Genomic DNA, 13,164 nt, shown 5'->3' with positions numbered 1-13,164 from the left:
GTTGTGAATGGTATGCAAGATTCAAACATGACAGAGACTCAACTCACTGTCACTAGAGGAAATCACATGTAAAACATCAAATGGAATGTGGGCAGCCTCAAGAAACAAAATATGGTCCTGGCCTACAGTCCATAAGAAAATAAGAAAAGCACAGGGAACTAAATCTGACCAAAAGTTTGAATGTTCATGAAAGAAGATTCTTCCTTAGAGGCTCCAGAAAGGAACACCCTGCCAAAACCTTGATTTTGGCTCTATGGAATTCTGTACAAGGGGAGTCACACGGTAAAAGCACTTCTGACTAACAAAACTGCAAGGTGACAAAATAGCACCATTTTGGTCACTAAATTTGTGGAAGTGTATTGCTGCAACAATGCAAAACTAATGATAAGCAGAAATAAGAAAAGCTTTCAAAAGAAGAACTAAGAGGATTTAGTAGTATAACTGGGGAAAATGAGAGTAACAAGACAACAGTAATGTTTTGATATTGATGAGGTTACTGACAAGATTATGAGCTGGCTATGAGATTCTGAGGATAACAAGATAACTTAAGTATCTATATCACTATAAGATCTATCAATTCATCCTCTTGGTAATGCAAACTCCAAATTTGGCAGATGGGAAGTGGAACAACCCAAGAATTAGATATACCTAGTCCATCAAAAAAGGAGTTTGGCTCTTGTGGCTGCAATTCAAGTTCATCTTCATCCATGGCCTTTGATTCTCATTAGTCACAGCTCCTAAGCCAGGAAATAAAGTATACCAAATATTAATTATATTAGATCACATACTTAAAATGTCATCATGATCTTTACATTTCTGAAATGCTCAAATTTATCAAAAACCTATCAATGTAAAATAAAAGGGAACACACTGATTTCCAGTGATGTATGTGCAGCTCTATTATTTAATGTATGCAAGGTCAGTTAAACAGGTTGACAGTATCTAGGGATTTTGTTTGTTTTAATTTACAGTATAAGTTATATAAGGTACACAAATCTTAATTGTTCTGCTTAATAATTTATGTATATAAATGCTTATACAAATAACATATATTTAAAATTATATTAGCATTATTCAGACTGAGATACAGGAACACTACTTGTACCCCAAATGACTCCCTCTTACCTCCTCTCTACCAGCAATCCAATGACTCTTTGAGGTTCACCTTAAGACACTTTGTTTTGGGGGATTTCAGCAAGATTTTATTGTACTTTTAAATTTAATGTAGTCTGCACTCTTCCTACCAGTAAATTACAAGATGGTAAAAATGCAAAATCTGTAACAATTGTTAATACTCTGGAAATTTCTGTGTAGCTTACAATGACCTATCTTAACTGACCTTCTGACTGCAGAAATAATTCTCACAGTATATTTAGATTCTCCAGGCCACAGGTGAATTGGTACCAGCTACAAAAGGTAAGAAATAAATTTATCTTTGAACAAAGTAAGATGAAGGTCCCAAGTATATGATACCTGAAACCATAAGCAAGACTTGTGTGCACATGCTGTATCCCTCTCATTCCCTCCCTTTTTCTCTTTCCCTCCCCCTCAGCCTCCCTTTCTCTTTCCCTCTGTCTCCAACTACAGCACATAAGGACAGCTGAAAGTCATTTACCAAATTTGCCTTAGAGTAGACAGGAGAAACAACCAGTTTACGAAAAAAAAAAAAAAGTTAAAATACAAATACACGCCTAAAAAGCAAGTAAGCAAGTGAGTACAGAGAAGGAGCAAAAAGGGAGACTTATCAGGGGCCATGATTTACTCACGTTACAAATACTACCTAAGCTTATATATGCACAATGGAATATTATGCAGCCATCAAAAGGAATGAGATCTTGCCATTTGCAATGACGTGGATGGAACTGGAGGGTGTTATGCTGAGTGAAATAAGTCAATCAGAGAAAGACATGTATCATATGACCTCACTGATATGAGGAATTCTTAATCTCAGGAAACAAAGTGAGGGTTGCTGGAGTGGTGGGGGGTGGGAGGGATGGGGTGGCTAGGCGATAGACATTGGGGAGGGTATGTGCTATGGTGAGCACTGTGAATTGTGCAAGACTGTTGAATCACAGATCTGTACTTCTGAAACAAATAATGCAACATATGTTAAGAAAAAGAAAAGAAGACGATAGCAGGAGGGGAAGAATGAAGGGGAGTAAATCGGAGGGGGAGACAAACCATGACACATGATGGACTCTGAAAAACAAACTGAGGGTTCTAGAGGGGAGGGGGTGGGGGATGGGTTAGCCTGGTGATGGGTATTAAAGAGGGCACGTTCTGCGTGGAGCACTGGGTGTTATGCACAAACAATGAATCATGGAACACTACATCAAAAACTAATGATGTAATGTATGGTGATTAACATAACAATAAAAAATTATTTAAAAAAATAAAATAAGACAAATACTACCTAAGCTTAATAGGTTTTTCCATCTCCACTTTCTCACTTTCTTATTCACCATCAAAAGGGCTATTAGTTTACAATCTTTATAATTTTTGCTGATAACACACAAAATGTGCATTTGTTAAATTTTCAAGTAATGTAGTGTGTATTGACGATAATTTCTTATTTTCTGCATTCTTCATGCTTTGTCATTTGGGGCCTTGATCTGGAAGAGACACAACTACTTCCAGGGCTTGCTAACTCCTATAGTCTTCCCATAAGTGCACCATCATAATACAAATCAACCACTCGGAGCCCACAGCCTCAAACATCAAATTTACACACCAAGTCAATATTCAATAGGGAAATTATTTAAACTATCCAATCTTCCATACCTTGCCTATTGCTTCCTAATAAAGGCTCTTGAGCCATGCTTGTCCCCTCTCCTCCAGACTAACCCTATTTGCTCTTTCACTGTATGACATGCCTCACTCTTTCTCCTCTCATGTCTGAGTGAAAACCATTTTTTTTTTAATTTTTATTTATTTGAGATAGTGAGACAAAAGAGCATGAGCTGGGAGACAAAGGGAGAGGCTGAGAAGCAGGCTCCCCACTGAGCAGGCAGCCTGATGTGCAGCTCAATCCCAGGACTCCCGGGATCATGACGAGCGAAGGCAGACACTTAACTGACTGAGTCACCCAGGCGTCCCTATAAACCTTTCTTCAAGGGCGCCTGGGTGGCTCAGTCAGTTAAGCGTCTGCCTTCGGCTCAGGTCATGATCCCAGAGTCCTGGGATCGAGTCCCACATCGGGCTCCCTGCTCCGTGGGAAGTCTGCTTCTCCCTCTCCCACTCCTTCTGCTAGTGTTCCCTCTCTCGCTGTGTCTCTATCAAATAAATAAATAAAATCTTTAAAAAAATAAAAAACCTTTCTTCAAGAGAATCACTTTCATATCTGATATTCTACTGTATCTAATTAAAACCAAACGGGTACATTTCAACACATGTAAAAATGAACTTTCTAAAGCATAATTTAAATGCTGTCAGGCTTATATTGATAAATGTTTTAATAGCTTCCTGCTTATTCCAAATAAAATTCAAGCTCCTTAGCTGACAATCCTCTAAAATCTGGTCCTAACTACCCTCTCCACTTTCCTCATACTTTCCCTTTAGTTATCTTCCCCTCCTCTCCACCAATACCCCCAATCTGTTTCTGTCTCTTTCTTCACCCAAATATACCTAACATATATTTGGGTCTCCATAAGACCTAAATTCTATATTTGATTTTGATTTTCTTCTACTTGATTAAGTTTATATAATTTCATATATTAATTTTATATAATGAACTATCCAATTCATTTCAAGAAACAGTATGTTTTATGGTATTTATTCAAAAGGCTTCAAATAAAAACACCATTAAAACTACATTAAAGTATTTTTTAACCACACACACAAAAAAGGGGAAAATGTTCTTGGTCTAAATAAGTTGTCACTGTTTTCTCTCCCCAAATTCTCTGGCTTTCTACTTCTTTTCCCCTCTTCAAAAAATATCATTATGAAAGGACAAATTTTAAAAATTCTGTAAGCAAAATTAAGTAAAATAACATGAAATTACAAAAATTAAGAATGGAATAAAAAATTATTTAGTACTTTAAGTATCTTCAAGTTTCCCTAGAAAATCAATCTCATTAGCTCCAATAAAATTCAAACTGGATCATCATCCTGGAGTAAGAATTTTCTACTGTCCTTGCCCTCAAAAACACCAAGAGATGAGAGTGGAGTCCAAGAGTCCAATGGAAAAGTTACAGCACTGCAGTCAGGGGAAAAAAGAAAATGGAGACTGGATGCACTGGAATGAGTAAGAGGAACAGTTTCACTTTACTCAAATCACCCCTCCTCTAAGGCAGCAGAAGAAAGCCCTGCCAGGCCTGTGATTTCTCCCATGGGAGTGCCTGGATTCCCAAGCCGTGCAGGACACCACCAAAGAGTCCCACTTCTTTCTTACCCTATCCAGAATACTGAGTTGTGCTTCATGACTAGGGAGCAGAAAGCAGCTACCAAGAACAGTAGGGCACTGGGAAGGAGGGTACCAAACGGACGCAATCCTACTACTTCACGATTTCATCAATGAACTTACCCACAAGATGCTGGGCATGCTGTGCTTGTGGACTCCACCAACTAGCCCATGGACACCCCCAAATCTATGTGACTTTGCATACACCCCCACTCCATGGCTAGCTTCATATGTGCACTGCTCTAAGAGCAGGCTCAACTAATAGCATTGGGAGAAACCAAACAAACTTGAGGACTCAGCACCTCTTCTCCTAGGAAAAGCAAACCTGAGACTATCAGTACCCAGCCTCACTTGACAGAACTGGGAGAAGCACACAATCTTAAGATTTCTGCAAAATAGGGGAACAAGAATTATAGTCCAGGCATATCCACCAAAAAGATATGAAAAAAGCCCGAGTTCCCAACAAAGCTAAAGAAGGTATTTCTCTACCAAGGCCACCAAGAAGTAAAGACTAAAGGAGATAATTGGCTTCTTCAAATGTGAAGACAACAATACAAGACTTCAAGGAATATGAAAAAATCAAGGACACATAACACCATCATGGGAACACAATAATTTTCTATTAATCAACCCCAAAGTCATGGAGATCTGCAATTTGCCATAAAGTATTTAAAGTAGTTAAGGAAACTCAGTAAGCTACAAGAAAACACAAAGTCAACAAAATCAGAAAAATAATACATGAACAAAATGAAAAGTTTAAAAGAGAGGAATCATAAAAAAGAACTACATATCCTGGAGCAGAAGAATACACCTGACCCTTGAACAACAAGAGTTTAAACTATACAGGTCCACTGATAATGCAGATTTTTTACAATAGTGTAAATTTATTTCCTCTTCCTTATGTTTCTTAATAACATCTTTCTTCTGTAGCTTACCTTACTATAAGAATCGAGTATGTAATACATATAACATACAAAATATATTAAATGATTATTTATATTACTGGTAAGGTTTCTGGCCAACAGTAAACTATTAGCAGCTAAGTTTTTTGGGGAGTCAAAAGTTATATGCAGATATAACAGTACCCACAACCTCCCTGTTGTTCCAGGGTAAACTGTACAATGAAATGAAAAATAACACAGAAAGCATCAAGAACAAACTGCATCAAGGGGTGCCTGGATGGGTCAGTCGATTAAGCGCACTTGATCTCAGCTCAGGTCTTGATTACAGGGTTGAGTTCAAGCCCTGCTTTGGGCCCCACACTGGACTACGTTAAAACAAAATGTGAAGCCTATATAAAAACAAAAAGAACAAAGTGGATCAAGTATAAGAAGAATCCTCAAGTTTGTTTGGTTTCTCCTAATGCTACTAGTTGAGCCTGCTCTTAGAGCAGTGCACATATGGAACAGAAGACTACTCTTTGATATAATCTACTCAGAAAAAAAAGAAAAGAAAAAACGGTCAAGACAGCTTAAATAAATACAAGATACCTTTGAGGGAAATAACCTATACATTACTGGAGCTCCAGAAAAGACAGAGAAAGAGAAGGGAGAGGGAAGCTGATTTAAGCTGGTTTAATATCTTTACTGTGGAGATATCCAAGTTTAAGAAGGTCATAAAACCCCACATTAATTTCAACCCCAAACAATCTTCTCCAAGACATAATACAACCTGTCTAAAATTAAAAGAGAAAAGATTTTAAAAGCAGAAACAGAGAAAAAAAAAATTCACTCATACAAGGGAATCCCCAATCAGCTATAAGCGGACGATTTTTTTTTTAATCAGCCGAATACTGCAAGCTAGGAGAGGTCAGAATACGACATTCATAGTGCTGAAAGAAAAATTACCAACCAAGAATACGTAACTGGCAAAACTGTCCTTCAGAAATGAAGGAAATATAAAGGTTTGCCTTAATCAACAAAGGCTTGTCCTAATAAACAAAAACTTAGGGAGTTCAATGCCCACCAGATCTGTCTTATAAGAAATGCTAAAAGGAGTTCTTTAGGCTGAAATGAAAAGTAATCAATAGATTATTAGTAATAGGCAATTATAATATAAAAGCATATGAATAATCAATGTACTCCAGTATATAACTCAAATTCAGAATAATCAAATATTAAAATATTAACTCCAATATAAATCATCAATTTAAGTTTTTATCAGTTTATTATTTTTATTTTTTTAAAAGATTTATCTGAGGAAGAGCTAGAGAGAGAGACACAGAAAGCACAAGCAGGGGGAGGGGCAGAGGAAGTGGGAAAAGCTGACTCCCCGCTGAGCAGGGAGCCCAAAGTGGGGGGGGCTCAATCCCAGGATGCTAGGATCCAGGATCATGATCTCAGCTGAAGGCAGACACTTAACTGAATGAGTCACCCAGGCATCCCTTAATCAGTTTAAAATAGATAATTAGATCTAAAAAATGATGTCAAGTCTCAGGGTAAAACGATGCAAAAACCTACAGTCGATACAAAAGATTAACAGAATCAAAGCTTACCAATATGGAAAAGAATCAGCTCCCAAAGGAAAGCCACAAAACAGGAAAAAAGTAACAAGGAACTACAAAATATCCAGAAAACAAAACCTACAAAAAAATGTATACACTCCTAGACACATACACTTTTCTAAGACTAAAGCCTGAAGGAATACAAAGTCTAATAGGGCCAATAATGACTAAGGAGACTGATCCAGTAAAATACGGGCCAATAATGAATAAGGAAACAGATCTAGTAGTAAATAAAACCTCCCAATAGAGAAGAGTCCAGACCAGATGGTTTGGGTAGACAAATTCTACTGAACATTTAAAGAAAAATTAACACCAACCCCCACTCTTACAAAAAAACTTAAGAGAACACTCCCAAACTCATTTTATGATGCCAGTGTCACGCTCATACTAAAGCTAACGACAATACAAGAAAGGGAAACTACAGACCTTTCTTTATCTCTGTTGTATATTCAAATGCACAATTTTTCAGTAAAATTCTAGCAAACTGAATTCAACAGCACATTAAAAGGGTTATAAACCATAAAAGTGTTATTTAATCCTTGGGATCCAAGAATGGTTCAACGTATAAAAGTTAATCAATATTTTACACATCAAAAATTGGAGGACAAAAATCATACACACAAATCCCACAGTTAATATCATATTCAGTGGTGAAATACTGAAAGACTGTCCTCTATGGTCAGGCACAAAACTGCCTACAATCACCAATCCTATTCAACATAGTACTAGAATTCCTAGTTAAACCAATTAGGCAAGATAAAAGAAATAAAAAGCATCAGAATTGTAATAAAAGGGGCACCTGGGTGGCACAGTCAATTAAGCATCTACCTTCGGCTCAGGTCATGATCCCAGGGTTCTGGGATCAAGCCCTGCATCGGGTTCCCTGTTCAGCGAGGAGCCTCTTTTCCCTCTGCCCCTCTCCCATGCTCATGCACTCCCTCAAAGAAATAGTCTTTAAAAAAAAAGAACTGGAATTAAAAAAGTAAAACTACTTCTATTGCAGATGATACAATTTTATATATAAGATATCATAAAGACTAAAAAATACTTTAGATCTAATCAAAGCAGGGACGCTTGGGCAGCTCAGTCATTAAGCGGCTGCCTTTGGCTCAGGTCACGGTCCCAGGGTCCTGGGATGGAGCCCCGCATCAGGCTCCCTGCTCCACGGGAAGCCTGCTTCTCCCTCTCTCACTCCCCCTGCTGTGTTCCCTCTCTCACTGTGTCGCTCTCTGTCAAATAAATAAATAAAATCTTAAAAAAAAAGATCTAATCAACACATTCAGTAAAACTGTAGGATACAAAATCAATGTTCAAAAATCAGTTGGGGGGCTCCTGGGTGGCTCAGATGGTTAAGCATCTGCCTTCGGCTCAGGTCATGATCCCAGGGTCCTGGGATTGAGTGCCGCGTCGGGCTCCCTGCTCCTTGGGAGCCTGCTTCTCCCTCTGCCTCTCTCTCTGTCTCTCTGTCTCTCATGAATAAATACATAAAATCTTCAAATAAATAAATAAATAGATAGATAATAAAATGTTTTTAAAAAAATCAGTTGGGTTTCTAGTCACTAATAATGTACTATCTGAAAAATGAATAAGGAAGCAATACCATTTAAAACAGCATAAAAAAAATACTTACGAATAAATTTAACCAAGGAAGGGAAAGATCAATCAGTACACTGCAAAGTACAACAGTTCTGAAAACAAAATAAATGAAAGATATGGGATGCCTGGTGGCTCAGTTAGTTAAGTGTTTGACTTCAGCTCAGGTCATGATCTCAGGGTCTGGGATCAAGCCCCATGTTGAGGCCCAAGTCAGGCTCCACGCTGGGCATGGAGTGTGCTTCTCCCTCTCCCTGCACCCCTCCCCCTGGCTCATGTTCTCTCTCAAATGAATAAATAAAATCTTAAAAAAAAAAGGAAAGATATGTGTTAATGGATAGGAAGAATTAAATTGCAAAATGTCTATATGGCCCAAAGCTATCTTCAGATTCAATGAAATTCATATTAAAATTCCAATGGTATTTGTCACAGTAACAGAAAAAACAATATTGAAATTTCTATGGAATCACTAAAGAATCAAGAGGCCAGAAAGCAACCTACACGTATACGTTCAAATAACACTGTACAAGGAACCAGCAATACTCCATAGGGTAAGGACAGTCTCTTCAATAAATACTGTTGACAGAACTAGATGATCACACGCCAGGAGTGAAACAGAACTCCTATCTTATACCATTTCCAAAAATTAACTTGAAATGGATTAAAGACTTAAATATAAGTCCTCAAATCCTAAAACTTCTAGAGGAAAATACAAAAGTACACCGACAATGGTCTCTGACACTGGCCTTGGCAATGATGTTTTGGATATGACAAAAAAAGCAAAAATAAACAAATAGGATATATGAAACTAAAAAGCTTCTACATCAGCCTCTGAACATGAAACGGCAACCTATGGAATTGGAGAAAATATTTGCAAATAAAAATCTGATAAGGACGTATATTCAAATACATATAAATATTTAAATAGATAAAAATAAATATATAAATATCCAACATATAAAGAACTCATACTATTCAAAAGTAAAAAATACCCAAATAAAACACTCTAACTGAAAAAAAGGCAAAGAAACTAAACTGACATTAAAGACACACAAGTGGTACATGAAAATATGTACATCATCACCAGTGAGGCAAATGGAAATAGAAACCACAATGAGATAATCCCCTCATATCTGTTAGAATGGCTGTTACCAAAAAGAACAGAGATGATTAGTGTTGACAGGGATATGGAGGTAAGGAAACACTCCTTGTACACTGTAGTAGGAACGCAAACTGGTATAACCACTATGGAAAACAGTATGCGGGCTCCTCAAAAGTTAAAATTACCATATGATCCGAAAATCCAAATCTGGGGGTACATATATATCCAAAAGAAATGAGATCATATATAGAAAAGATACCTGCTGCTTTTACATTAAACTGTTATTCACAACAGCCCAGATACCTAAGTGTCCCTCAATGGGTAAATAGACAAAATGTGAGGTGTATATATAGTCAATGGAATGTCATTCAGTCATGAAAAGGAAGGAAAACCTGTCAACCGTAACATGGATGGACTCTGAGGAAAGTTACTGAAAGTATTAATGTTCTCATCACAAATTTAAAAATCACAAATTCATGTGATAAACATGAAAGTGTTAACTCATCTTACTAAGGTAATCGTTTCACAATATACATGTTATCAAGTTATCTCATTGTACACCTTAAACTGACAAAATTTTATGTCAATCACATTTCAATAAACCCAGAAGGTGGAGGGTTAAACCTGAAGAATAACATTTTTTTCCTCACTCATCCTCCTTCGCATTTCTACTAAATTTTGAGAGCTAATACCCTCAATTTTGAATTTTCTCCTTTCTCAGTTTAAATGACATCCTAGTTTTCTTCCCATTTTCTTATCCGTTGGCTACTCTGTCTCCCCTCCTCACTACTGCAGCTTGCCTAGTGTTGTGCAATCAGCTCTCTTTTCTTCTGCTTGCTCTTTATTCCCACGGTTTCAACTATTAGTGGCACAGAATCAAGGTAGGACCTAACACCAGACTGTCAGCTGAATATTTTCATTTGGATAAAACCCACCTTCCTCTTGACCAGAACAAGATGGCCTCTTCTTTCTTCCGTATCATTTGGAATGTCTGATCTTGTCTATTCCTTCTCCCACAACTTCTCGATTATATGTCCCTTTCTTTTATTTGTATGATCACTATTTAATCACAGATCCTTATTTCCTGATCCCTGGGGATGAAAATAACGTCCCAAATGGCTTTGCTTGTTTCTGTCATTCCCACCAAAAAACAAAACAAAACAAAAAAACTAGAAATCTTATTACAAGAAAGGGTGATGGGTGAAAGCCAAACACTAAAGCATTCTGTAATCTGGCAGAAGACTAACCCTCCAAAACCACTATTTCTATCATGACATCCTCTACTTTGACATTTGTCATCCTAGATTCTCTGGGAGGTGAGATCTAATGAGGTGCTATGCCTATTCAACTGTCATCAACAGAGTCAATGAATGCACAAATATATAAAGATGATACTAATGTCAGTGACTTAAGGGTTCAGTAACAGTGACTGGTTCATATAACCAGCCATATATGCCACAGAAAACTGAACTGAAACCAAAAAAGGAAAGAAATTAGAGCTCACACAACTGAAAACTACCATTAACTGCTGGGTTGCAAGAGAGTTCACTCTACAAAGACAGCCAACTTACACCCTTCCAACTCTAAGAGTCAACTAAAATTTTGTATCATATGCATTTACTAATACATAGTTTAGCCTAAGAAAAGGGCTGCCTACTTGTACTATTTTTACTAACTTGACCATTCATTGTTCAACAATGCATTTGATGGGTAACTTTCCCCTGAAATAGTGAAAGAAAAAAAAAGCACAACAAAAAGTTTTTTATAACTTCAAAAATGATTACACCTTACTTTTAATAACCTTTCTTGAGTTAGAACTGCCACTTCCCTCCAATGATCAAGACTAAAACCATGTTCTTAAAGGGACATATAAGTGATACATGTATGTTCTACATGGTATATTCCAAAGTGGTCCCACAATTATAGAAATAAATGTACAAGAATTTGGTCTGATGATTTAAGTGAAATTACCAATGTCTTTACAGAAGAAACAAAACCTAGATATCAGCTGAATCTGAAGAAAAATAAACAGAACATATCAGAGAACCAAGAGTTTAAAACTAAGATGAACAAACCCGAATGTTCAGTCTGATTATCAAATACCCTGAAAATATTTTACCTTGAACCTAATATTTACTGCACACTCAGTGTAAGACTGCCTTCCTCCAACTGCAAGGATCATGATCTTGCAAATTCTGACACAAACTATGACTATAAAGATCAAGAGCTTCCTGAGAAAAATTCATAGTTGAAAAGTTTACAGACTGAAGGAAAATTAAGAGTTAGAGGGTACCCAGGAAGTACACAAAAATATTTTTCATTCTTTAAAAACCCAAAAAATAGGGGCGCCTGGGTGGGTCATTCGTTGGGTGTCTGCCTTCGGCTCAGGTCATGATCCCAGGGTCCTGGGATCAGCCCTGCATCAGGCTCCCTGCTCGGCGGGGAGCCTGCTTCTCCCTCTCCTACTCCCCCTGCTTGTGTTCCCTCTCTGGCTGTGCCTCTCTCTGTCAAATAAATAAATAAGAATCTTAAAAAAAAAAACAAAACAACCAAAAATACCATGCAAAGTCAAGAGTTTAGCAAGATTTCTTCTGTCATGGATAAAGATGATGTGATATATTTATATATACAATGGAATATTACTCAGCCATCAAAAGGTTGAAATCTTACCATTTACAATGATGTGGATAGAACTGGAGGATATTACGCTGAATGAAACAAGTCAATCAGAGAAAGACAATTACTGATTTCACTCATGTGGAATTTAAGAAACAAAAGAGACAATCATAGTGGAAGGGAGGGAAAAATAAAACAAGATGAAATCAGAGAGGGGGAAAAACCATAAGAGACTCCTGTAACTTATTTATAATGATAGCTCATTGATTCCTAGACACTTTTTATGTTCTTTCTTCTGGGCAAGTTTCAATGTGCATTTGTCTAACACATTGTTTTTTATAAACCATATGCTTGCTAATACAGATGCAAAAATCGTTTTTCTAATGATCTCCCAAATTAATGTCTTTAACTTTAATCTAGGTTTCCCTCCTTGTTCAGAACACAAATTATACAAGGTAAGCAAAGTCCCTTAAGTTGCTGGAATTTAAAAGAGAAGTAAAACTGCCCATGATAGAATTTTTCATTGGAGAAAACTGTAAATGGTAAAAAGCTGAGCCAAGTAACAGCAAGCATTTTTTTTTATGATAGTAATAACTCTCCTTAGCAAAGCTTATTAGGAAGCAGCTAAATATACTGTTCTTGTTAAATCCAAACTTCATTTTTTTCCTGTGTGGGGTACGAAGAGACACAAAAAACTGTAACTATTAAACTAAACTAACTAGTTTAATAATAAACTAAAGGGGGAATTAAACGAAAGCACAAACATGAATTTTAAAGTAAAAAAGAAAAATAACTATAAAATTTTTAAATTATTTATATAATATTATTTGTGATTCTATAGTAGTATAAGAAAATGAATTTTAAGATCTATTGGGAAATGCAAGCTACCACTATTAAACTAATAAAAGAAAATTCAAGCAATCATTAAAAAAAAAGTTACACTGGTACTGC

At 36.7% G+C, this 13,164-nt stretch overlaps 1 protein-coding gene across 12 annotated transcripts in view; it reads right to left on the bottom strand.

The window, feature by feature from the left end:
• Nucleotides 1–13,164, bottom strand: part of LOC118356609 (zinc finger X-chromosomal protein-like) — a 55,784-nt gene that overhangs the window by 19,859 nt on the left and 22,761 nt on the right. For 9 of the 12 annotated variants that reach the window (XM_035725863.1, XM_035725864.1, XM_035725867.1 and 6 more), the window contains one exon: nucleotides 649–737. In XM_035725863.1, coding sequence (XP_035581756.1) covers nucleotides 649–709 — 61 coding nt within the window. In that variant the 5' untranslated portion in view covers nucleotides 710–737. Of the gene's footprint in view, nucleotides 1–648; nucleotides 738–1,125; nucleotides 1,316–1,339; nucleotides 1,408–13,164 lie in introns of those variants that run through there. The other 3 variants (XM_035725871.1, XM_035725869.1, XM_035725872.1) reach the window with 2 other exon arrangements.

The sequence above is a fragment of the Zalophus californianus genome, chromosome Y (genome assembly GCF_009762305.2).
Source record: "Zalophus californianus isolate mZalCal1 chromosome Y, mZalCal1.pri.v2, whole genome shotgun sequence".
Taxonomy (NCBI): Eukaryota; Metazoa; Chordata; class Mammalia; order Carnivora; family Otariidae; genus Zalophus; species Zalophus californianus.
This window is presented reverse-complemented; position numbering and strand designations above follow the sequence as displayed.